Source organism: Vulpes lagopus, chromosome 11, assembly GCF_018345385.1.
Source record: "Vulpes lagopus strain Blue_001 chromosome 11, ASM1834538v1, whole genome shotgun sequence".
Lineage (NCBI taxonomy): Eukaryota > Metazoa > Chordata > Mammalia > Carnivora > Canidae > Vulpes > Vulpes lagopus.
Genome location: NC_054834.1, coordinates 26,246,001 through 26,272,325, shown reverse-complemented (window position 1 = coordinate 26,272,325; position 26,325 = coordinate 26,246,001). Strand labels below are relative to the sequence as shown.

Genomic DNA, 26,325 nt, shown 5'->3' with positions numbered 1-26,325 from the left:
CCGCTTGACGGGGCTTGGACGGCCTCTCCCGTGGTCATTTTTATGCAAGTGACTCTTAAAAAATCCACCCAATTAGTTTTTACGCGTCTGCCCTGTGCTGGAGACAGTGGCGGCTGCTTTTAGATGTTGTCATCTTCCCATATGCCCCGAAGAAGGAGGGACCATCTCAGCGGGACGGAGGCAGAAATGCTCCTGGAGCTGCCATCGGGAGACATGGACCCAAGCCGGGTCCGTGGGTCCGAGGCTCACGGGTCTGCTCCGGGGGGGCATGACCCTGGTGAGAGCAGTGGCCTCGTCCCCGCTGCCCAGCGAGGGCCACGGCACACGGCCGTTCACACCCACTCCTGCTGACAGAGCTGAGAGGAGCCAAGGGGGGAAGCAGCCCCGGAGGTGACATCCACGTATCCGGGACGGAGAGGGATGGCCATTGGCCCAGACCCCAGATTTGGTGCTTTTTGACTATGTGATCCTGAACCAAAACAAACAAACAAACAAACAAACAAACAAACAAACAAAAAACGGTATGTTTTCTTCAACCTCTTTTTTGTTGTCTTTTTTATTTATTTACTTTTGTTGTTGTTGTCTTTAAAATAACGGGGGCACCTGGGTGGCTCAGCGGTTTAGCGCCTGCCTTCAGATCAGGGCGTGACCCCCGGGTCCCAGGATCGAGTCCCACATCAAGCTCCCTGCATGGAGCCTGCTTCTCCCTCTGCCTGTGTCTCTGCCTCTCTCTCTCTGTGTCTCTCATGAATAAATAAAACCTTTTTAAAAGAAAAAAAAAAAGGCTCTGTAACAAAGAGTTCTAATGATGAAGTGAAAGGACATAAGCTAAGTGCCCGATGCATGAGTGGGCCCCGTATTTCAGAGGCAGCGCAGGGGTCGGGTCAGAGCATGGCCCTTACTGCCTCTCTGCCTGGGCTCCAACGTTAATTCTATCATTTGCTCGCTGTGCGACCTTAGACAATTCACTTAACTTCCCTCTGCCTCAGTTTCCTGATCTGTAAAAGGAGGACAACAGTAGAACGTTAGGCACTGTATGATCATCAGTCGCCATCTCTTCAAAGGTTCTCCACAGACGCTGCTGCAGTGGAAATTCCTGCCTGTGAGGGTGTTTAGTTCCACACGTAGCTCACATTTTTTTTTTAAAGATTTTATTTATTTATTCATGAGAGACACAGAAAGAGAGGCAGAGGCCCAGGCAGAGGGAGAAGTAGGCTCCATGCAGGGAGCCCGACGCGACCTCGATCCCGGGATCCCAGGGTCACGGGCTGGGCCGAAGGCGGCGCTGAACTGCTGTGCCCCCGGGGACCCCCCGCAGCTCACATCTTTATTTCGTGGGCGCCAGAGGAATCGGCAACACTGCAAGGCAGGCACCGGCTTCGGCCGCGGCCTCTCCTCCCTCCTTCGAGCTGCCACCCTCAGCAGGTCGGTCAGTGCACCCGGTGGGGCCTTTGTTCTTGGGGTGGCGGCAGCGGGGAGCCTGGAGGCTCCTGGGCCCTGTGGCAGCCTGGGTCAGCCTGGGTCATAGGAGTTGATGGCCCTGTGGTCTCGTCTCTGTGGGTCTACACCGCGGGGTGCCTGGGGCTCCGGATCCCGTTTTGGAGGCGTCAGCGGCCACCTAACACCTGGAGGCAGCCCACTGGCCCGTGGCTTGGGGCTGGGTGTCCACAGACTGAAGAACTGACCCCCGAACTCGCAGGCACCCTGGAGAGTCAGGGCCACGGGTCGACGGCCGCTCGTAGCTGCAGACGGGACGTTACCTCGAGCTCTTCCCTGCTCCTAGTCCCCTCACCTTCATGTCCCCATCTCTCCCTTTTTGCGACCCCCTCGCTGTCCTTCCCTCCAAACTACAAAGTGTAGGTCGTGCCTAGCGCAGTTTCCCAACGGGGAACACGAGCAGCTGCCTCCCACCCCAATGAGGCCCGCGAGGGAGCTGCACCCCGGCTGCTCGCCTGTGGCCGGAGTTCTGTTCAGCCGACGGCTTTCTACAGTCGGCATCAATCTTTCAGATATGAGTTAAATGTGAGAGAAGCACAGGCTCTTTGGGGTGAGCGTTCAAGGCCAGGCCAGGCTCTGTGCACTTGGCCACCGATGGCACCTGGATGGGCTCCAGAGAGAGCAGCACGCTCACCGCCGCCGGGCCAGGCTCTGTGCCCATGGCCCAGCTGCCTGCCTAGCGCACGGGCACTTGTTGCTCCAGCTAAATGCATCAGAGAGCAAAGAGGTGCCATTAATAACTCCTCTGGAACATCAGGGGTGCTACACTAGAGTCCACAGACATAAGACTAGAGTGTATCATCTAAGTAAGGTAGTTTTTAAAAAAAATATATATATATAATTTTCTTTGCTTCAGCAAATGATATTCCTGAAGAGTTGGACAACCGAGCAGTCAACAAGTACTTCCATACAAAAGACTTGCTGCCCACCTTCCCAGCCCATCTGTTCCTTTCTGTTCCTCAGATAGGAAACCACCTGTAATGCTTCTTCCTGTAGGATTATGGCGTTTCTACGGGCAAAGCCCTGAAGATGAGAATGTCTTGTAATGTCTCCGCCTTAAGCAGAAGGCCTCATACTATATACTTTATTCCTCGTCCTTTGTTGTCCTTTTCCTTCATGAGAAATCTTGGAGAGCTTTCCAGTTCCATGCAGAGAGTGCTTTCCCATTTTAAAATCAACCCCATGGGACTCCGTCCTGTGCTTAGCCTCACTGGGCCCCATTGAAGGACCCCTGCATCACTCCAGCCTTTGCCTATTAAGTACAGAGCCACACGGACAGCCTGTGCCTATTTCACTTCCCACGTGTGCGCACACATGTCCAGGAACACTGCTCCTGGCCTATAGTGCAGATGCACGGGATACAGGTAAATATGCCTGCATTTTCCTGGGAGGGGGTTATGTCACTTTGTTCTTCCACCAGCAGTGGATGAAAGTTCGTTTTCCCACAACAATATCTATAAAGTGTATTTCTAAACCTCGGTCCTCTATAAATATGAAAATCTAGAAATAATGTCCATTGTAATTTTACTTTCAAATCGATCTCGTTGTGTATGAAGTTGATGTTTTCCTGTGTTTAAAAAACCTTAGATTTTTTTTTATATGATTGATTTGTGGGCCTGTCTCCCAAACTTTATGGTAAACATCATGAAGGGAAGGACTGTGTTTAAGGCATCTCATTTTGCCCACTTCCTAACGTAAGGCCTAGGAGTTCAAGATGTTTGGAAGATCTATTAAATAAAAGAATAAAACGAGTGACTGTGATTTCCCATATTTCTCACATTATTTTTGTGATACTCGATACAATTTTTCCTTTATTTTTTTATTTTTTATTTTTTTTAAAGATTTTATTTATTTATTCATGAGAGAGGCACAGAGAGAGAAACAGAGACACAGGCAGAGGGAGAAGCAGGCTCCATGCAGGGAACACGATGTGGGACTCGATCCCGGGACTCCAGGATCACACCCTGGGCCGAAGGCAGGCGCTAAACCGCTGAGCCACCCAAGGATCCCCAATTTTTCTAACCTTTAAATCACACTTTCCAAGGACACCTTATACAGAAATACAGCATATTAAGATGTTGAGACAAATAAAATTTTAAAATCACTTATAATGCCATTGCCTTAAAACAATTGTTCATCTGCTCACTTGTAATTTCAAATAAACAGACTTTTTCCCCCCAAATATTAACAATGATACTATGAATTTTTGAACACATCCAGTCCTGCTTTTTCCACTTATGTTTTAAGCATATATAAGTTTAGATGTCATCTGCCTGTCCACATTATGAATGACCTGAGGGAGACATGAGGTCTTGTGTCTTTCTCTTGCAGAGTAAAATGCCAGGAAAGCCGTCTCTGCTGAAAGGGGATGACACAGGAGAAGACACCACTTTCTTGGCCTGGCAAGGCCTCTACATGGAAGACTTTGGCCCTTTAATACATATTTTAATTTCTGCACTGTTGGTCCCAGATAATGTCTACAAGTCCTATTCCTGGGTATTTACATCACCTTCACAGTCTTGTAATCCTCTGAGTTAAGGCCAAGACATCCAGGTGTCTGAGTGCAAGTGAACATGCAACATGTTTCAGAGTCCAGCTCATAAAAGCCTCAATAAAAATTGACTGTGGGAATACCAATGTGATGCGATAGAGCGACAGCAAAATATAATCATTAATGTGACCATTCTAGGTACAGCATGATTATTCATTTGAAGAGTCTAGAAAGATGAGGAATCTATACAGAACCATGAAGTGAGGATAAAAATGAAGAGTATTTTGGTACTTGGGACTGTGGAGGACACACGATTTAGTTAAAGTCCAGTTAGAACTCTCTGCCAGGAGAAAGGTCTGCACCTCACGTGACGTGGGAAGTAGGCTCAATGCTGGCTCAGATTGAACCAGGCCCTCTGTCCAAATACTTGAGATTTTTTTCCTCAGAGACTCTTCCAGTCCTGAAATTACATTTGCACCCCTCAAAGGCAAATGTCTTCTTTCCCGTTTGCTCAAAAGCTTCTCCAATTGGGTCCTAGAACATTTCATGACTCCCCTCTGCTTTGGTATTGATGTACTTGTTCATGTTCTGCGGTTACCTCTTTACCTTACATTTAATTTTGGAGCTGTCTTGTTCCCACCCTTGATTCAAAACAAAGAAGATAAGTACATTTGGATTTGTGAAGGATTCAAATGCATTACTATGGGGTAAATGCTTTTATCCCATTATTGTTCTGAATCCCATATTTATTCAGGTATATACTCACAGACAGTGCTAAGCTGAGGTTAGAGCTCAGATGCTCATCTCAAGGTTTTTGATGAAAATATCAAGGGTATGAATGAACATAAGTAAAAGTAATCATGAAAGGGTAGATAAACCTCATGCGGAAGTCCTGGGTGATCATAATGGAGGTGGTGTAGGTCATGGCAGCCGTACTGGTAATGGAGACTTGGAACATGCACTTACAGCAGCATATTAGGTGCTCAATAAACCATGACGGAACCAGTGAGTAATGATAGAGACACAACAAACGTGACAACATGGAGGTGGTGATGTTGGGCAAAAAAATGGCAGCAGTGCCTGTACAGACTATGCTCACAGGGTGCCAAGGTTAGGGTGGTCGGGAAGAGAAGCTGGATGAAGAAACTCTTTGTAAGGGGAATTGTGAAAACACAAAACTTTGGGGGTGTTCAAAGTGTTACCGTCCGTGTGTGCACAAGATTATGTGAGATGGGCTGTCTCTCTCCAGAGAAAGCTATGTGGAACTTGCAAAAGCTTGTAGTCACCCACAGGCAGCAACGGCCCCAAGGCTGGACTCCAGAGCCCAAGGATCAGGGTAGCAGGGTTGAGAAAAGTCACTTGAACAACAGAACATACGTGCTTCACTTCCCTGTGCTCAACTGCCTGCCTCAGAGGAACCCCTGGGAAAGAGCTAGTCACACTCAGCAACCCTGGGGAGCACCCAGCACGGAGGCCCAGGGAGGCGAGCGTGTGTAGGAACATGAGGTATAAGTAGGGGAGAGTCTAGGGGTGGAAAGGATGCTGAGGAGGTCGCTGTGAGTGTCACTGTCATCCCAACAGTCAGGTAATGGGCAGGGAGGGGTGGCACAGGCAAGCGTAGGGAAGCAGAGGACCCGGTGGGGGGTGTCGACCCTTCCTGGAGGAGGCCCATTAGGGTGTAGGGTGTGGGAGAAGAACTCTGGGGACCTTAGTGTAGATCACCTATCTCCACCTTCTCCTCAAAAACATTTTTCAGTAGCTTTAGGGAACCACAGACTACCAAGGCGATAAGGCCTTTATAAGACATCTATTTAAATCTTTTTTAAAATTGTCCATAGTTATATTTAACAGATACATATATATCTTTTATACATACATATTTTTTTGGAATTTGATTTGCCATATATAACACCCAGTGCTCATCCTGTCCAGTGCCCCCCTCAGTGCCTGTCACCCAGTCACCCCCACCCCCCGCCCACCTCCCCTTCCACCACCTGTAGTTCGCTTCCCAGAGTTAGGAGTCTCTCATGTTCTGTCTCCCTCTCTGACATTTCCCACTCATTTTTTCTCCTTTCTCCTTTATTCCCTTTCACTATTTTTTATATTCCCCAAATGAATGAGACCATTAGATGTTTGTCCTTCTCCGATTGACTTATTTCACTGAGCATAATACCCTCCAGTTCCATCCACGTCGAAGCAAATGGTGGGTATTTGTCATTTCTAATGGCTGAGGAATATTCCAGTGTATCCAGAGACCACAGCTTCTTTATCCATCATCTGTCGATGGACACCGAGGCTCCTTCCACAGTTGGGCTATTGTGGACATTGCTGCTGTGAACATCACAGCAGGTGTCCCAGCGATTCACTGCATCTGTATCTTTGGGGTAAATCCCCAGCAGTGCAATTGCTGGGTCGTAGGGCAGGTCTATTTTTAACTCTTTGAGGAACCTCCACACAGTTCTCCAGAGTGGCTGCGCCAGTTCACATTCCCACCAACAGTGTAAGAGGGTTCCCTTTTCTCCACATCCTCTCCAACATGTGTTGTTTCCCGTCTTGTTAATTTTCCCCATTCTCACTGGTGTGAGGTGGGATCTCATTGTGGTTTTGATTTATATTTCCCTGATGGCAAGCGATGTGGAGTATGTTCTCATGTGCTCATGTGCTTGTTGGCCATGTCTGTGTCTTTCTTGGTGAAATGTCTGTTCATGTCTTTTGCCCATTTCATGATGGGATTGTTTGTTTCTCTGCTGTTGAGTTTAATAAGTTCTTTACAGATCTTGGAAACTAGCCCTTTATCTGATACGTCATTTGCAAATATCTTCTCCCATTCCGTAGGCTGTCTTTAGTTTTGTCGACTGTTTCTTCTGCTGTACAGAAGCTCTTTGTCTTGATTATGTCCCAATAATTCATTTTTGCTTTTGTTTCTCTTGCCTTCATGGATGTATCTTGCAAGAAGTTTCTGTGGCCAAGTTCAAAAAGGCTGTTGCCTGTGTTCTCCTCTAGGATTTTGATTAAATCTTTGCATCTTAGAGAAGAGAAGGTAAAGAGAGGGGAAAGGTCAGGCTCAATGTTCATTTTAAGTTAGTGGCAATGCAAGTTTAGGAAGCCAATTCCAAAAGAGAATGGGTTTTATCTTATGCCTTGTCCTTCTAGACCCACACCATGGAGCCCCATCTGTTCACACACACCCATCTTAGGGACTTCCTGGGACAGAATTCTCTGTGGGAATCCTTCCTCAGAATTCACCACGTCTACTCCTGATTCCACTTCTGGCCTTGCCATTCTGAGTTTTGAAGGGCTCTTCTCAGAGGACATTTCTCTCTTCTCTCACTGTTTTCTCCTCCAGCGTTGACTGAGAACATCCCTGAATCGCAGACGGGTTCCCCCAGGAGACCCAGCAGGCACAGTTGAGTAATTATGTCCCCTTCTTCCACAGGTTACCACAACTGACTCTTGACTACAGGGCACCCAGGTGTGGATGCTTTAGAGCATTGACGGATGTTTCCTTTGGATCGTGAGGGGATGAGCGTGAGGATTTCTGGTCTCTCCCATTTCCCGGTGGGAGATGTGGGAGGAAACCCCAGATCTGACTCTGGGATCACATTCTATCCACTGGGCCAAGCACCAGCTGTGCAGCAGGAACCCGGACTCCACCCCAACTGTCAGCAGGACCTTCTGCCATCAGGCTTTCAGTTCCTCTTTTGAAAAGTGAGGATTGAACAGTGTTTTGATAACATTTACATTATTTTCAGGTTTATTCATTGATACTCTTGGCCCTGGGGAATTTGTTAGGAGTAAGATTCCTAGAGGTAGTGAATCTCCTGTCTTTGCCCCTTGCTCTGAGGGCTCATGGATCGGCTGAACCACACGTGGCCGCAGAGCTTCATTCTCACGGGGTTCGGGGCCCCGGGGCCCGTGCGGCCACTTGCCTTCCTGGCTACCCTGAGCGTGTATGTCCTCACGCTGGCCTCGAACTCGTTCATCATTGTGCTGGTGCAGGTGGATGCGGGCCTGTCCACGCCCATGTACTTCTTCCTCGGCGTGCTCTCCTTCCTGGAGGTCTGGTACGTCAGTGCCACGGTGCCCACGCTGCTGCTCACCTGGCTCCGCAGGTGCCCCCCCATCCCGGCGGCTGGCTGCTTCCTCCAGCTGTACGCCTTGCACTCCCTGGGCATGACGGAGTGCTCCTTGCTGGCCGTCATGGCTCTGGACCGCCACCTGGCCATCTGCCGCCCGCTGCACTACCCCGCGCTCATGAGCAGGAAGGCGCAGCTGGGGCTGGCGGGGGCTGCTTGGGTGGCTGGCTTCTCGGCGGCCCTGGTGCCAGCGGGCCTCATGGCCGCCCTGCCCTTCTGCCGGAAGCAGGTGGCCCACTACTTTTGTGACCTGGCCCCCCTAATGAGGTTGGCATGTGTGGACACGGGCTGGCATGCTCGAGTGCACAGGGTGGTGATTGGCATGATCAACACATGCAACTTTGTGCTGATTTTAGGACTGTACGGGGGTGTCCTGAGGGCGGTGCTGAAGCTGCCCTCGGCCGCCAGCCGGGCCAAGGCCTTCTCTACTTGCACCTCGCACGTGACCGTGGTGGCCCTGTTCTTTGGCTCTGCCTTTGTTGTATACGTGGGGCTGCCCGGGAGTCAAGCTGAGGGCACAGATAAGTGTATTGCCTTGGTGTACACCCTTCTCACCCCCTTCCTCAACCCCATCATCTATACCCTTCGCAACAAGGAGGTGAAGGTGGCTGTCAGGAGGGTCATCCGGAAGATTAGGGCCATTTTGAAAGGACCCTGATGATCTATAGACTGTTGGATTTAGTTGGTTAATCAGTCAAACAATCAATAAAGTAATTTTTTCAAACATACTCCATATTCCAATTCAAGTGGGCTGAGTCTTGGATTGAGGCAAACCAAGAACATCGTAGACATGGCCTCTGAACATGTACCCACCTGATATGGGTGAAAGGACACATCTGAGAAAAAATAAACAAAAATAAGAATGTAGGTGCAGATATTTAGGTAAACTTAGAACTTAGAGATGGAACTGCATTTGAAAGAATTTGGAATAACAAAAGCTGACTGTGGGATCGTGTTCAGGATGGGATTCCTGGAGAAGCTCTGAGAATGGAGAAAAACAAGGTTAGCAAATGCAAAATCAAAGAATTTCTCAGGTGATGTGGATTAAGAATCCATGGGAAGAGGGCTTGTAGAAGCACAGGGCTCCATGTTCCCAGAAACCCGCAGTTCAAGAAAGTATGAAGCTGGAGCTGGGAATTTATTGTCTACAGGGGGAGATTGGGGGTTAGAGAGGAGGGTGCTAGGGGTGCTGATAGTGAGAAGTGAGTCTTAGAAATACACCCCGCATTGTGAGTTTGAGATCGTCAGTTAGTCATCCGGGCAACATCATGGATGGAATCCCATGAGTATGGAACTAGCTCTGAGAACCAAGAGGGGGTAAGAAAAAGAAGGCACGATTTCTGTTTTTAGAGAGTTTGCAGTTTTGTTTTGAAGAGTTGGTCTTCCATCCATCTCCCTCTCTCCCACCTTCCCTCTCCCTCTTCCTGCCACACCACCACCACCATCACCATCACCACCATCACTACCACCACCATCACCATCACCACCATCACCACCACCATCACCACCACCATCATCACCACCATCACTACCACCATCACCACCACCATCACCACCATCACCACCACCACCACCACCACCACCACCACCACTACCACCACCTTAACTTCTACCATTACCACCAGTGACATATTGACTAATATCAAGAAAAACAACTTCCCATTTGCTCTATTGCCTCTCTGGTGGTGGGAGGTCATGAAAGTAGAGGGAAGCAGTGCCTGGATTGGCAGAAAGAGACTGAGGGAAAGTAAAAGAGCTTCATAGATGTTGACATAGAACCGTCTGGGTCCTCATAGGAGACACATTGTCTCAGCCGCTCTATTGGAAATACTAAAAGAATACATTTAAAAAATAATTCTACTGGGCAGCATTTTAAAAAGATGACAGTGAATGAGTTTTGGGTTTCTTGTTTTTTCCTAATGATGTTGAGATACTTTATTTCTAATGCAAGGATGACTTGGTGTTACTTTTAACTTATTTAACTGGAAGGAAAATGTATGTGTGTGGGGAAGCAGGTGCAGAGCCTATCTGAGAACTGGATCTCATAGTCCTCCGTGCACTGGGGACACGGGAGGCCCTGAGTCTGCACACTGACTCTTGACCACCTTGTTCTCCAGACACAGCTCCTCTGCTCCCCCCTCCTGGAGTCAGTAGCCTATCCTTTTACCCTTTGAAGTGAACATGTTTTATCTGATTCCCAAAGTTAATCATTCCTATGGCCAAACTGCTAGCTCTCGTAATAAAAATCTTGAGGAGACAAAGCCTCGGGTCTGAGTCCAGGTCCCAGTCTTGGTCCCCCTATCCCCCAGATTAAAATTCATGAGACTCTGAGTCTTCCTTCATATCATTGCCTCTGACTATCCTGGCTTTGTGACATATGTGGGATGACATACAGCAGCTCTGACCTCTCTCCCAAATCAGTGATCCTTACTAGAGCTATAGGATGTTTGGGAATCTCTGTTTATCAAATGAAGATGGACTGTCCAACTTGATGTTTTTCTAAGGACAATGTAACCTTGGCCTCAAGTCAAGTTTTCTGACCATCAAATCCAGACCTGGGCTCCATTCTCTGCTCTGACCATTGGTGGGGGTTGGGGGGGGCAGGTTTCTAAGTAAGAAGAAACCTGTTTTAATATTAAACCATGAAGGCTAATCTTACAGGAAGGAACAACAACAGCAGATATCGAACCTATGACCCTGTCCCATCCCCGGTCAAAGCAATTGTTGCTTTCCTACAGGAGGGGGGAGGGGAGTGGAGGGGCCCATCCAGGTGAGACACGGGGACGAGGTGCGAGTCCAGGTTAAGCCAACAGACACCGTCCGCAGGGAGGTGCACTTCTGAGTTAGGCGGGGCCCAAGTAGCCATCTGATCAAAAGCCCTCTGTATTTACAGAGGATAAAACCAAAGTCAGTAGGTGGGAAATAACCAGACCAAGATTACATGGGAATTTGAAAGTAGGCTGGGAGAGGGTCAGCACCGAGGGTCTGTAACCCTGGTCTCTGAGTTGTTGACCTGATGCAGAGAGTCTGCAGCCCTGACTTTTCACTTCAGGGTAGCCCAGATGCAGAAAATTCTTTTAAACAGTATTTATGTGAGCCTACAGAGTCATTACTGGAAAGGTATTTTGTTCTCTACAGTCATAAAAAAAGACAGAAAATAAGAAGTAATAGGTAATTTCTCATAAAAATAAGAAATTATAGGTAATTTCTCTAGTTCTTTTCCTCCTGTAGTGAACAAGTGACAGCGGTTTTGAGTTTTTCCAAACATGGGGGCATTAATTAGCCAAGGGGTAAATGAGGCTCAACAGTTTTCTGAAATCTTCTCAGGGAAACCATAACCATAAATAACAAATTTTATTTGAGAGACAATGTGCATCCAAGACCTGAATGACAAAGCTTGAGGGTGGGACCTGGCAATTTGTGTTTCCACGAAGCCTCAAGATGATTTGGAGCAAGATCAAGGCTGAGAACCCCTGACTGACCTGATCTGAAATTGGAGGAGGCCCCAGGCATGTGTGGCCCAGCCCACTGCCCTGCTCCCGGTGGGAGCTGGCTGCCCCTTGGCGTGATCTGGTCTCTGCCACGGGCTGGAAGGGGATGGTGCTCAAGGAGGGAGGACGGTCACCAGGTGGGGGAACCACACCACGAGTACACCCACTGTCAAAGTAGGATATCCGAAAGCCCTCCCAGCGTAAATAATACACTGGGCAGATAAATTCTACGTAAGGATATAAAACATTTAAAGATAATAGTTAGCATGACTCACCCCCTGAAGACACATAAAGTGCAGATCAATTGGAAGCATGCACGGAATTAAACTCTTGCTGGGCTGTGAAATAACGTGCACTACAGTGGAGTGCCCTTTGTCCCGAAGACCTGATGTGTAGCACGGTGGCCGTGGTTAACTGTACTGCACCGTGTGTCTGAAATTTGCTAAGAGGGCAGATCTCTAGAGCTTTCTCCAAGGGGGAAAAAAAAAGGATCTAGATCTCTAGAGTTCTCTCCAAAAGGGAAAAGAAATTAAGAAAGGAAAAAGAAAGAAAGAAAATGAAGTATGTGGGGGCAGCCCCAGTGGCGCAGAGGTTTAGCGCCACCTGCAGCCCGGGGTGTGATCCTGGAGACCTGGGATCGAGTCCCACGTCGGGCTTGTTGCCTGGAGCCTGCTTCTCCCTCTGCCTGTGTCTCTGCCTCTCTCTCTCTCTCTCTCTCTCTCTCTGTCTCTATGAATAAATAAATAAATAAAAAATCTTAAAAAAAAAAGAAAAGAACTCATAAAAAAAAAAAAAAGAAAATGAAGTATGTGAAGTATGTGAGGTGATGGGTGTTTTATCAGCTTGATCATCGTGGCAGTCGTCTCATGGTGAACAGTCCCCCCTGCCCCCTTACTCAAGAATGTTCATAAGAGACATTCTTATACATCGGTATTCAAGGTCATTATCTAACACTTTTATAACTGATGGTGAGATAGGACACACTCGTGGTTACGGAAACCAATGTTAGAAAAACACGTCTTCATCCCAAATTGGCTTTTTTTTTTTTTAATTTTTTATTTATTTATGATAGTCACAGAGAGAGAGAGAGAGGCAGAGACACAGGCGGAGGGAGAAGCAGGCTCCATGCACCGGGAGCCTGATGTGGGATTCGATCCCGGGTCTCCAGGATCGCGCCCTGGGCCAAAGGCAGGCGCCAAACCGCTGCGCCACCAGGGATCCCCCAAATTGGCCTTTTGATGGAACAATATCTCATACAGTTTCCCAATGCGGTGTTCACGGGATCGGACCATATTCCCCAAGGTCAAGAATAGTAATGAGAGTCCAGAAGAAAGGTGGTGTGTGGCGGGGGGGGGGGGGGGGGGGGGGGGGGGGTTGAGGATAGGTGTGACAGGGCTTCCACCAGACATCAGCTGAGTCAGATTTAATTAAAATAATTCAGTTATACTCAGTGGCCTGTGGAAGTGACAGTATTAGAAGAAATGATACCTTAAACTTTGGTTTATACAGTAAAGAACTATTTCGAATGCAAACCTTTGCTCTGATGGCTTTTTAGAAACAGAACTAAAACGGGCCGTGTGGGCAGGTATTAAATCCACATGAGAAGCTGAACAATATTCAGCATTTGGAATCCTGAACAGGAGATTGTAGGGTGCCTGCCGTGCTTTATAAAAAGCTCCACATAATTCCAGCTTAAAAATTGCCAGAAGGATATTTATTTATTTATTTATTTAGAATCCTATGAATGGGACCAGAAGGGAGGAAGAAAGTGAATGTGATGATCACTTTAGAAATTAAAGAGCTAAAAAAAAAAAAAAAAAAAAAAAAAAAAAAAAAAAAAAAGAAAAAGAAAAAGAAAAGAAAAGAAATTAAAGAGCTGTTCTGAACTTCCATAATTTTCTCTCTTGGAAAAAGCAAGGCCACTTTCAGATACAGCTGAAATGATTCACCGCACGTGCAAGTCATGACCTTTTCCTGGTCTCTCCTAGTGGATGTGTTTTATGACCCCCTTGGATCTACTAAATAATCCACATAATCAGTATTAACATAGAAACAAAACAGCTGTGGCCATGCCTGTGGTAGACACCAGGCAGCGTTAGCATGGGTCTTGTCTAAGAAGCTTGCTTTGACGGGATTCCTGGGCATGACGGTCTAGCTTCCAGGGGCTTCTATAATTATATTTTTATGCTTCTCTTATTGATAATAATCAAGAGACTTATAGAAAAGTTTCTGAGCAAACTTTGAGTTCCAAGTGATGGCTTTAGAGTTTCCTCTTAGTTATAGCTTATTTCCTTCCTGGCGGGCTGGCTATTCTGAAATTTTCATGTTTCCTCTTCCAAAGGGGGCTTATCCGACATTCCCACTGTGACCACCCGCCTCCCCAGGGCTGTAGGTGTCATCTCTGCCACCAGCAGCTCACGCAAAGGGCACACCAGCTCTAAGTGGCAGGGGAAGGGTGGATATGAGCTCTGTAAGGTGTGACAAGTGACAAGTGACATGACACGGGCTCACCTAGATCAGGGGTTTAGGGTTGAGCAGGGAGGCCATTGGACAAGTGAGCCTCACGCGCGCCCTTCCCGGGAGGACCGTGGACTCTGAGCTGGGTCAAACCTCGAGTGTGTCAAGGACTCCGCAGGGACCTCTGCAGCCTGAGGAACAGGCTTTACTGGGTGAGAGCTCTCACCACCAAGGTGTTCAGCCAAGGCTAGCTTCCTGCTGCCAACACCGATCAGAATTCTTTGTCAATAACACACGCACATCCCCTTTGTCTTTAAAAATCCCTTTTTTTTGTATGAATCTTTTTTTTTTTATTTATGATAGTCACAGACAGAGAGAGAGGCAGAGACACAGGCAGAGGGAGAAACAGGCTCCATGCAGCGGGAGCCTGATGTGGGATTCGATCCCGGGTCTCCAGGATCGCGCCCTGGGCCAAAGGCAAGCGCCAAACTACTGTGCCACCCAGGGATCCCCTGAATCTTTTTTTTTTATTGGAGTTCAATTTGCCAACATATAGCGTAACACCCAGTGCTCATCCCGTCAAGTGCCCCCCTCAGTGCCCATCACCCAGTCACCCTAACCCCCTGCTCACCTCCCTTTCCACTACCCCTTGTTCATTTCCCAGAGTTAGGAGTCTCCCATGTTCTGTCTCCCTCTCTGATATCTCCCACTCATTTTCTCTCCTTTCCCCTTTATTCCCTTTCACTATTTTTTATATTCCCCAAATGAATGAGACCATAAGATGTTTGTCCTTCTCCGATTGACTTATTTCACTGAGCATAATACCCTCCAGTTCCATCCACATCGAAGCAAATGGTGGGTATTTGTCATTTCTAATGGCTGAGGAATATTCCATTGTGTACATAGACCACAGCTTCTTTATCTCTTCATCTGCCGATGGACACCGAGTCTCCTTCCACAGTTTGGCTATTGTGGACATTGATGCTGTGAACATCGGGGTGCAGGTGTCCCGGTGTTTCACTGCATCTCTATCTTTGGGGTAAATCCCCAGCAGTGCAATTGCTGGGTCATAGGGCAGATCTATTTTTAACTCTTTGAGGAACCTCCACACAGTTTTCCAGAGTGGCTGTACCAGTTCACATTCCCACCAACAGAGCAGGAGGGTTTCCCTTTCTCCACATCCTCTCCAACATGTGTTGTTTCCTGCCTTGTTAATTTTCCCCATTCTCACTGGTGTGAGGTGGTATCTCATTGTGGTTTTGATCTGTATTTCCCTGATGGCCAGTGATGCAGAGCACTTTCTCATGTGCTTGTTGGCCATGTCTATGTCTTCCTCTGTGAGATTTCTGTTCTTGTCTTTTGCCCATTTCATGACTGGATTGTTCGTTTCTCTGCTGTTGAGTTTAATAAGTTCTTCATAGATCTTGGATGCTAGCCCTTGATCTGATAGGTCATTTGCAAATATCTTCTCCCATTCTGTAGGCTGTCTTGCAGTTTTATTGACCGATTCTCTTGCTGTGCAGAAGCTTTTTATCTTGATTAAATCCTAATAGTTCAGTTTTGCTTTTGTATCCCTTGCCTAGGGAAGGCCTTTTCTTAATTCACAAAACAAATTGTTACTGAATATCTACTTTACACAAAAAGAAAAATGCCAAGCACTGCACGATGGTGTTAAGCAAACTTGGTCTTTGTCTTCACTGACTTCATCCTTTACTGGTAAAAAGAGAGAAATAAGCATATAAATGATTGCTAGGAAAAAAATCGCCAGGCTGTGGTGAGCAGAATAAAGGTTGGAAGGTGGGGTGCTTATGGAATGTGTGCAGGTAGGACGTCTTCGAAGAAGAGAGGTTAAGGTGAAGACCAAGGAATTAGGAGGCCCTATGTTGGTGGAGGGGAGCCCAGACAGATGGACACAATGACAGGATTTTGTTGTGGAGTATGCTAAGCAGAGTGGAGTGTGATTCAAACACTTAGGGGATGTCACTGATTCCTATTTTTATATTAAATCCTGGTAGTTTTGTTACTATTTTCAGTAAGAAGGACAGCAACAAGCCCAAGCCAATCTGAGAAAGATCAAGTGGTACGTTGAGAGACTTCAACATCCCCATAGCTCAGTTGGCAGGTCTTAGGCTGGAAGGAAAGGTAATCGAGGCAGGACATGAAAGCTGTGTTCCAGTATTTATGAAACTAGAGTCACATGGAGCCCAGAAGGTTGCTTCATGACCGATGCGTGGGAGTGACACGGATGTGGGTTTCACTCAAGGAAACTAAAATTTTAACGATACAGATAGGTCCTTTTATTGTGTAATACAGTCAACTCCTCAATGGGGAAATTATAAATTAATGTAGGAAACACTAGAAAGGAAAATACTATAATAACAGGGAAGGGGGAAGAAAAAGTGTATGGATCACTGTGTATGAACTAGATTTTATATTCCATCTTTTATGTATTTTGCTTGAGAAAGAGAAAGACATTCAAAGCCAGCAATGGTGTTGTCACCAGGATGCCAACATCAGACTAGGTCCCTCTGGGATCAGATAACATTAGAAAAAAAGGGAAAACGTCACTTAATAATCATGTGTAAGCATGTACAAAAACGAGATCACTGTACAAAACATAAAAGAAGAACCTCAGTCTCCTGGCAAATATGAGTGACTGTTGCTCCTTTATCAATCACAGCTTTCACCTACCTGCTGGGTGGGACTCATTAAGATGCCCAATTATAGAGATCTCTCCAGGAAGTAACTGGCAGAATCCAATTCAGACCAAGCCGTGCTCCCTTGCTCAGACCACCCAACAGGAATCCATGAATCCTTTAAAAATCGGCTCTAACACCCCCTTACTGGAACCCTGTGTTGAGGGTTGACCCCCTCATTGTGTTGAGAGTGTGACCCCCTCATTGTGGTCAGCCAGTGGTCCATTCTTCAGCTGGAAGGCATTACCAGGCCCTAAATAGTCTCTCTCTAAGGATGAAGAAACTAAGACTGTAAGATAAGTAATTTGGATGTGGCTACATAGTTATTTTGAGGAGTTTAAATCTACTACAGGAAGCAGGAAGGTATATAGACACATTTGAGAACGAATGCGGTCACCTTCTGTGTTCATCTCACTTAACCCTCACCACACATGTTTATCCAGGGACGACTTAGACTCAAAGACACACGTGATTGCCAAAGGGTGCCTGGCAATGACCTGGGCTCAGGAGTACAGGCCTTGAAACAGGCTGCACTTGAGACCTTGGCGATGTAGCTTCAACTGCTACCAACATTTCTGAGCTTAGAAGTGATGAGCACAGTTCAGGAGTCTGAGCAGGGACATTGCCAGTTGTGTGACCTGGGCCACATCATTAAACTCTCTGTGCCTTGGTTTCCCCAAATGTGAAATGGGAATAACAACTGTGTTACCCTCACAGAGCAACTGTGAGGATCCTATTGGTGCACGCGTTGCACTTGGACAGGTACATGTGACCTAGCAGAGGTTCAGTAAACCGATATTTTATCAGAGCTGAGGTTGACATGAAGGTTTCTGAAGCTCCAAGACCCATACTTCCCCACCCCCCAACCCCCAGAATGGGTAGCTTGAGTTAGAGAGGCTTCCTAAAGGAAAAGCCATGCAGGGCTGGATCCAGCACATGATCAGGGGAAGTAATTAGTTGGAAAGATGTGGGGAAATACAAAGTCCCTTAGGACTTGTGAGGCCAGATAGGAAATGCAAGGGTGTGTGTGGTTGTGGGAAGAGGGGGGCATGTTTTCAGAGCCAGAGTCCAAGAGTCTGTGTTAAGAAAAAATACATTTATTATTAAAAAAGAAAAGAAAAAAGAAATGAGAGATGTAAAGCCATAACGAGATAAAATAAATAAATAAATAAATAAATAAATAAATAAATAAATAAATAAATAAAAGGACTATGCCAGAATACTCTGAGATGCTAGAAATCAGCTTTGTCTTTAATAAAAGTGATATATTAAGTGAAAAAAAAAAAGACGTCAGTGGCGATGGGGAGACAGGGGGATGTGGAAGGGGTCATGAGACAGGGAGCATTTGGGAGAGCTGCTTAGAGCCCATGTGGTGGAGGGCGACGTGGCATCCATCCAGGAGGCCTCCCTGGAGGCTGGCCCTGATGCTCACCTGCCCCTGGGGCTGGTGGTCTCTCTTGTCTGCGTCCCCTCATGGCCTGAAGCACTCAGAGTTGGCTCAGGGGACCCTGCCCCAGGGGGACAGGACTCTCTGAAGAGGAGAAAAGGCTCCTAGATCCAGCCTTGGTCTCCCATGTATGTCTGAGCCCAGCAACACGGAAGCAGATGCAGGCGACATGCAGCTGCTGGTAGGTGATCCGAGGGCCACGCCAGCCGTGCAGGTTGGGGCTCTGAAAGGTGGGACTGATAACAAGAGATCTGAAAAGAGCTAATATTTTGAAATTGCAGAGTTGGCTTAGTGGAAAGATGACTTAAATAAGGACTTGGAGGGTCTGGTTTTGAGAATCCTAGACGACGAATCCCAATCCAATCCTAGATTGGAAGGGACTGGGAAGGCCATCCTGCCCATCATCCTCCCCATTTGATACTTAAATTCACTCTACAACCCAGAGGGTGACTAATTGTGCTTACACCTGCTTTGAAAATGTTGAGAGACAGGAAGCTGCCCTGGGTGCTGCCACAGGCTGGCTCTGTGCTGGCATGAGGGCAGATAGCAGGGTCTTCCGAGAAAGTCACTCATGACATGGGAACGGTGACTACAAAGATCTAATGAGGTGTATCGTCCTGGGAGCAGCTGGATTTGAAAAGACTTGACCTAGAGAGGGCTGTATGCAGGCTCCCTAACTGGGGGGTTAAAGACACTTGCTGACGTTAGAATTTTAGATCTAGAGGACGGATGCTTCTGGAATCATTCCACGTTTGCCTTGACAGTTGGCTTCAGAAAAGTTAACTGGTAGAAAGGTAAAAGATCATCAGTTACAATTGCTCCACACCAAGGATGATCAAAAATATTAGTTGAGCTGAATTTCTCTGGGTGGGTAAGAGCAATGGGTTCTTTAACAGGATCAGGGGGGAAGGGACACAAGACAAAATTTGCCCGGCTGAGTTCCTTTAGGGACACTGAGCTCGAGATGCCAAGGTCACCACCAGAAGGGTGTGTTCAGGTGAAACTAAAAAATACAACTTAAATTCAGGCTACAAAAAATGTCAAGCACGTCCAAAAAGCATTAGCTGAGCTCACAGGCCTGTGCTTGCTGTCCTGGGCAATGGCGGGGACGTACCTCTGTTACCAAAATGCTGTATTTACACCCAACGATCTTGCCGGTTTCTGGGGGCGACAGACTGGTTTCAAAGGAAATGCAGTTTGCTAAGTGGGCTCTGAAACCCTGGTAGAAGGAATCAGGAACTTTTTCCAAGGGAGTCAGGAAAGGCTTCCAGAAGAGCTGACATTTGACCTGATTTTGAAGGATGAGAAGCAGTTGCCAGATGAGGGGAAAAAAGAGAGGGGCATGCGCCAAGCAAATGGCTAAGAGGGGCACAGATGCCAGAAATGCAATGAGGCAGAGATTTCTATTTTAATGTTATTTATCTTTTATCATTAGAGAGCTAAAGGCGCAGCCCCTGTAGATGCAAGAGGTTCGAAAAGAGCCCCTTACACATTAGGCTTTGAATCAACCCAGCATATGTTAAATGGGTTCGAGAGTGATGCTGGGGTTGGGTGGGTGGTAGGAGCCAAGGGGAACACAGTGTTGGGGGGTGGGGGGCTCTGCGGGTTAACAAATTAATTAGTTTGATTAAAAAATTGGTTTCATTGAATAACGTTGCATGTGAAGGCCACCATACCAACTATTAGGATCACAAAATAAGTAAGGGCAGATTGTCTGGAAACTAAAATTTGGAAGCCCTCTCCAGACGCACTGTGACGTACGCAGGATACGGTGGGGCTGTCACCGGCTACCATTTTTATGTATTCGTAGTCACAGTGCTTGTGACATTTTCTGTTGGTGATCTCTCTCTCTCTCTCTCTCTCTCTCTCTCTCTCTTTCTCTCTCTTTTTGCATTTGCATCACACTGTGCTCAAAAACAATCAGAACATGCAACACTTTCTTTGGCACAAAATTCCACCAAGCCAGCCATGTGTTCCCCACGTCAATCGATGGTCAATTTCCTGAACATGCAGGATGTGCGCTTCTTGCCCCTTGATGGGGTCTTTCTGAGTTGTGAACCACCCCAGTTATCTTTCCACCAGCAGCACCCACAAGGCAAACTGACCCCTTTGTCTCTGAGCTGGAGGTTAGAATGATTAACCATCAGTGATGTTCCAGAAACTACGTCTGACCATGCCCTCCGTCTAGTGAACATTCATCCCAAGGGGGTAAGGTCCCAAGTCACTGGGCGAACTTCCCAGTGGTGTCACCACAGAGGGGAACATGCACTTCCCTAAGGCCGGCTGCTTCCTGCTGGGTGCCTGCTCACGTGCATTTTGTCTGAAATGTTGATTTTCTTCTTTTAGCTAACGAACTGGAACATTCAGTTCGGGAGCCTCCTCCTCTGAGAAGCTCCTGAGAAGTGACCCTGGTCTGAGAAACAAGCGTCTTCCTCAGCCCTCCGTGGGGCTGGGCCCTTCTCGGGCAAGACCAAGATGATGAGCTGGTGTGCTGCTTCCCCGGGGAGGCCGTCAGCTTTCTGGGTGGAGGGGCTGCACCTTGCCGGAGGTCTGCTCCTTTTGCCCGACACAGGTGTCTTCAAGAAGTATTCGTACCTGTGAACAGAGCAGTAAGACTTCCCCCTTGTACTCATCTCATATACGAAGCTCACCTTTTGAATCTGACTGAAGGAAAACACTAGATCCTGGGGGAAGAGGGTTAGAATGTTTGGGGAAGGGCCCATAGTGTAGACAGCATGGAGGCCATGGATTCTAATCTTGTTTCTGTGACATGGTGTTCGTAATAAACAGAAGAGGTCATAGTCTCACCATCCTCTCTATTCTTGAACTTTCTTGTCTGTAAAATGGGTATCGCGATGGCACTTGTTGCTCATGTAAAAATTACGTAAAATAGAAAACACTCACAAAAGTGCTCAGTGCTTGGTGAGCATTAGCTGCTGTTACCCGTAGAGCGGTATTCCCCGTGGCAGCAGTCATATAATAAAATACTGCCTTCCAGTCAAACAAACCGTCAAGACAAAGGAAGTGTTGAGTTGGGTTTGGCAGTCACCTCCACCCAGTTTTCTCTCCCTCCCTTCCCACCTCGGCCTCCCATGGAACAGCACAACCGCTCGAGCCTGGTCGAGTTCGTGCTCCTTGGTTTCCCCAAAGTGGGACACATCAGAGGCTGGCTTTTTGTCCTGCTGCTGTTGGCATACCTGTTCACTATCTGCGGCAACATGCTCATCTTCTTAGTCATACGACTGGATGCAGCCCTGCACACACCCATGTACCACTTTGTCAGTGTACTCTCCTTCTTGGAGCTGTGGTACACAGCCACCACCATCCCCAAGATGCTGGCCAATCTTCTCAGTGAGAAGAAGACCATTTCTTTTGCAGGATGCCTCCTTCAGACCTACTTCTTCCACTCCCTAGGGGCCTCTGAATGCTACCTTCTTACAGCCATGGCCTATGACCGGTATCTGGCCATCTGCCGGCCCCTCCACTACCCTGCAATTATGACGCCAACCCTCTGTAGCAAGATGGCTGCTGGCTGTTGGACTTGTGGCTTCCTGTGTCCCATTTCCGAAGTCATCCTGGTCTCCCGGCTCCCCTTCTGTGGCTACAATGAAATTCAACACATCTTCTGTGACTTTCCGCCTCTGCTGAGCCTGGCCTGCAAGGACACATCCACTAATGTCCTTGTGGACTTTGCCATCAATGCCTTCATCATCCTAATCACCTTTCTCTTTATTATGGTTTCTTATGGAAGAATCATTGGTGCTGTACTGAAGATAAAAACAGCAGCAGGGAGAAGGAAGGCCTTCTCTACATGTGCCTCGCATCTCACTGTGGTTCTCATCTTCTTTGGGAGCATCATCTTCATGTATGTGCGCCTAAAGAAGAGCTATTCCCTGACCCTTGACCGAACACTTGCTGTAGTCTACTCTGTACTGACGCCACTGGTCAACCCAATTATCTACAGCCTTCGTAACAAGGAACTCATTAAGGCCATCAAGAGGACCGTCTTCCGGAAAGGGGGGAGAGCTAGTCCTACTCACCACTGACTCTCCACCAAGATCCTTTCTCCGCTTCAATGCTGGCCTCATGAAAGTTCTCTGTACCTTCGTCCTGACCTTGAGTAATCTTCCCATTATTACACATGCTATGGATCTCATCTCCCCTTGCCTTCCCAAAGACATAATTTATGTTTTTCTTTTATTTCCTGTATCTTTATGGTTTTCCATTTTTTACTTGATCCGTGCATTCAGCATTTAAGAATGCTTTAGAATCTCCCTTCTTAACAAACACGCATATTTACTTGGCATGCATCCTCAGCTAGCTAGAAGTCTATTTCTCTTTGCTCTCATTTCCAGTCAAAGTTCTCAAAATGATTAATGACACAATCTCTCTTCTCTTCACTTTACAACCCATTGCAACTGGCTTTGGCTCAGACCCTCCAAACAATATTTTGCCAAGATCATTAATGATCTCCATGTTGAATCCATTAGGCTCTTCTTGTCTTTCCTTTTTCTTAAACTCTTGATACATGTGACCACTTCTTACTCCCTAAAAAAGTTTGTCTCTTAGCTCTGATTGCATCATTAGCTCTTCATTTTCTTCTTATTCTTCAAATCCATCTTTCTATCTTTTTTTTATCCTACCTTACTAGATCCTTGAGTTATTCTTTTTTTAAAAAAGATTTTATTTATTCATGAGAGAGAGAGAGAGAGAGGCAGAGACACAGGCAGAGGGAGAAGCAGGCTCCATGCAGGGAGCCCGATGTGGGACTTGATCCTGGGTCTCCAGGATCACACCCTGAGCCAAAGGCAGGCACCAAACTGCTGAGCCACCCAGGGATCCCCTCCTTGAGTTATTCTTATGGCTTTAAATTTCCTACCCACACCAGAACTCTTTGAGTTATTCAAATACATGAAGATTTGTGTGGCTCCAAGAACTTTGCGCCGTTCCTCCCGCCACAACACTTCGTTTGGTTCACTCCTCATTGTGTGAGTATTTGTTCAAATGCCACATTCAAGTGACATTATCTTCAAGAGGATGATGTATGTTATCACCTAATGTATGTTGCCTAACATATTTTACTCATTTTTCCCCTTTTAAATTATGTCTGTTTCCTTCTAAATATGTATGGCAACTAATTTGCAAATATATAGATAGGTAACTGGCATCAGTATAGATATCATTTGTTGTTGTTTCCTACAAGTCTATAGACTACATTTCGTCTGAAATCACGTCAGTTTTGTTACTTGTTATATGTCCAGAATCTCAAAAGTGTCTAAACTTGCTGAGTATCAATAAAAATGTCAAGAATGTAAAATAGGATGAATCTGAACCACTCCTTTCACTAACACATTGATCCCTACTCTAATCACTACTGTAGTCCACTCTTTTTAAAGTGCTTTGAACTCACTCCTGTCTCCGACACAGCCAGCCTCAACTTGTCCTACCTCTGCCATTTAAATCTCTCTGGATAATACTGACAACCAGCCCTTATTAATCACCAACTGTGTGCGACTCTCAGTTATCTTTTCTTGATCTATATTGCTTTATTCGCAGACTGTGGTGGGCAGGTAAGCAATCTTTAGGAGATGTTTATTGCTAGCATTGTATGGTTCTAGGACCCCATTTAACTCTACTTTCTTAGATGTCTTTTTGGGGTCCTGAATTCCAAGGCTGGCCTTTTGTCACAAAAATAAGAGTTTTTTCTGAGTCACAAATTTCCCAGTCTTTCAAGATTCCTCATTCATTTCTTAAATTTTCTAGGTATTCAAGCAATTATTTCAAACATAAGACTTTTCTTAGCAATGCAGATTAATTGAACATTAAAAATTATCTTACTTGTGTACAGCATATGAATATGAAGTCATAAAAGTTCCATATATATGTATGTATGTACATTTTTTATATAATTTATATATATTTATATATAATTAATATATATGTTATATATATTATATATATATAACTTTCACAACTTCCACGGAACAAAGAGGGAGGAAAAATCATGACTCTCCTTTATGGATGAGACTGCATCACTATTTCTTTACCTATATTTTAATTTCTCTTCTTTTCTATTTCTGCATCCATTTTTATCTCTATATTACTGAATATTACAACTATTATTTATCCATAGGGTCCTTAGACATATACAGAGAGAAGAAAGCTTTCACACTATGTCTTCCTACTCTCTACTTCTGAGAAAGGCAACATATTCCTCTTCTCTCATCCCTCTCCTCCATACTTTCTTTAATTGTAGCAGAACTGGAATTTCCATGGAAAACAGCAAAGCATTCAGAAATTATAGAAGGGAGCATTTACCTGTCTTTTGTCTTTTTTCCCTTTTTATTTTGCACCCTCCATATGATTTGCACCCTCTATATGATTTGTTTTATTCTACTTCATTCTAATTTATGCACTTTGTGTAGCTATTATTTTTGGAATCACAACCCTTTATTACACAGAACCTACAATTCGGCAAAGAATTGAAAATGTGTAAGCTAGAGGGTAACTCTCGATCTTAGAAGATACTGAAATATCCATACAAAAACTCAGTGATGTGCAACTCAGTGAACTTTCACAGGTTAAACCTTTATGTAAAGAGCATTCAGAACAAGATGTTGGAAACATCTCCAAAATTTTCCCCATGATCCCTTAAATCCAACACAACCCATCTCCTGCCCCACATGTGACCAGCAACCTGACATATAACACTGTGGGTGGATTTTATGTGTTTTGGTATTTTATATAGATTGATTGTTTCTGCTTCCTTCAACATTATGTTTATGAAATTAACCTCTACTATCTTATTTTGTCGTAGTTCTTTTCCTTTCATGGCTATTGTAGGATATACCACAATTTCATGGTATTTATATACTTTATGCCATTTCTTACATTCTTCATTTCTTTGTGTAGTTTGAAATTTCTATATAGTATTATTTTTCTTCTACCTGAAGAATTTTCTTTAACATTTCTTGTAATGCATGTCTGGCAATAATTTCTCTTTTTCTGAAAATGTCTTTATTTCACCTTTTTAAAAATGTTTATTTTTTATTGTGATATAATTCGCATGCCATACACTTCCCTATTAAACTGTGTAACTCAATGACTTTTAGTATATTTACAGAGTTGTGCAACTCTCACCACAATCCACTTTTAGAATATTTGCATCATCGTATCTTTCCCCAATCCCTTATCCCTAGATATTTGCCTATTCTGACCATTGAACATAAATGGAATCATACTATATGCAGTTATTTTTCAACTAATTTCTGTCACTTAGCATGTTTTTAAAGTTCGTTCATACTGTAACATAGATTTTAATCCAACCACATCGATACTTATGTTGAATGTTTCCATTTAATGCTAAATAATATTCCATTGGATAGAGGGATATACCATATTCTATTTATCCAGGAACCATTGATGGACATTTAGATCCTTTCCACTTTTTGACTACTATGAACAGTGAGTCCATGTACGAGTTCTACTTCCATTCTCTCGGGTAGACATTCCTAGGAGTAGAATCGTTGGGTTGTTTGGTGATGGTATGTTTAAAATTTGAGAAACTGTTAAACTGTTTTCCAAAGTGACTGCACCATTTTACATTCTCATCAGCAGTACTGAGGTCCTATTTTCTGTATCCTTCCCTCCACTTGTTATTGTCCGTCTTTTGATCAGGTCACCTCAGTGGGTGTGAGGAGTCTTATGAGGCAAGTAGTATCCTCTCCATATGAAATCCAGGAAATCAAAACACTCCGTTGGGTAGCCAATGTCCCATAAATGGTTGGAAGAACAACTGAGATTTAAGTCCAAGATCCTGAGGCAGGGCTCTTTTCAGGTATCTTTTCAAGATAACAGAAGAGTAAAGGGGTGGCTCTTGTGTGTAAGAGAAGATAAAGCCACTGTATGTAGGAGCAACAGGCAGGATTAGGAGTCCGTATTGACAGTGTTGTGCCCTTGGTCTGTCCCTGTCCTCAGACAGGGTCCAAGAGGCCAGTCACGTTTTAGAAAACGCTAGTATCATTGGAAGGTATATGCTTTATCACAGGTCCCACAACACAGGAACCCATCTGAAACTCAGGCTCCTACCTCAATTATTGTATTGTGTTGA

General features: G+C 45.6%; 2 protein-coding genes across 2 annotated transcripts; both read left to right on the top strand.

Moving 5' to 3' along the window:
* Positions 1-7,837: 7,837 nt before the first annotated feature.
* On the top strand, positions 7,838-8,782 carry LOC121471520 (olfactory receptor 6N2-like). The gene has a single exon (XM_041722335.1). The coding sequence runs from the start codon at positions 7,838-7,840 to the stop codon at positions 8,780-8,782; it is 945 nt and encodes a 314-aa protein (XP_041578269.1).
* A 12,525-nt stretch (positions 8,783-21,307) lies between these two features.
* On the top strand, positions 21,308-22,261 carry LOC121501511 (olfactory receptor 6N2). Its single transcript, XM_041773573.1, has one exon. It carries the CDS (start codon positions 21,308-21,310, stop codon positions 22,259-22,261), a length of 954 nt encoding a protein of 317 aa, XP_041629507.1.
* The last annotated feature ends 4,064 nt before the right edge of the window (positions 22,262-26,325 follow it).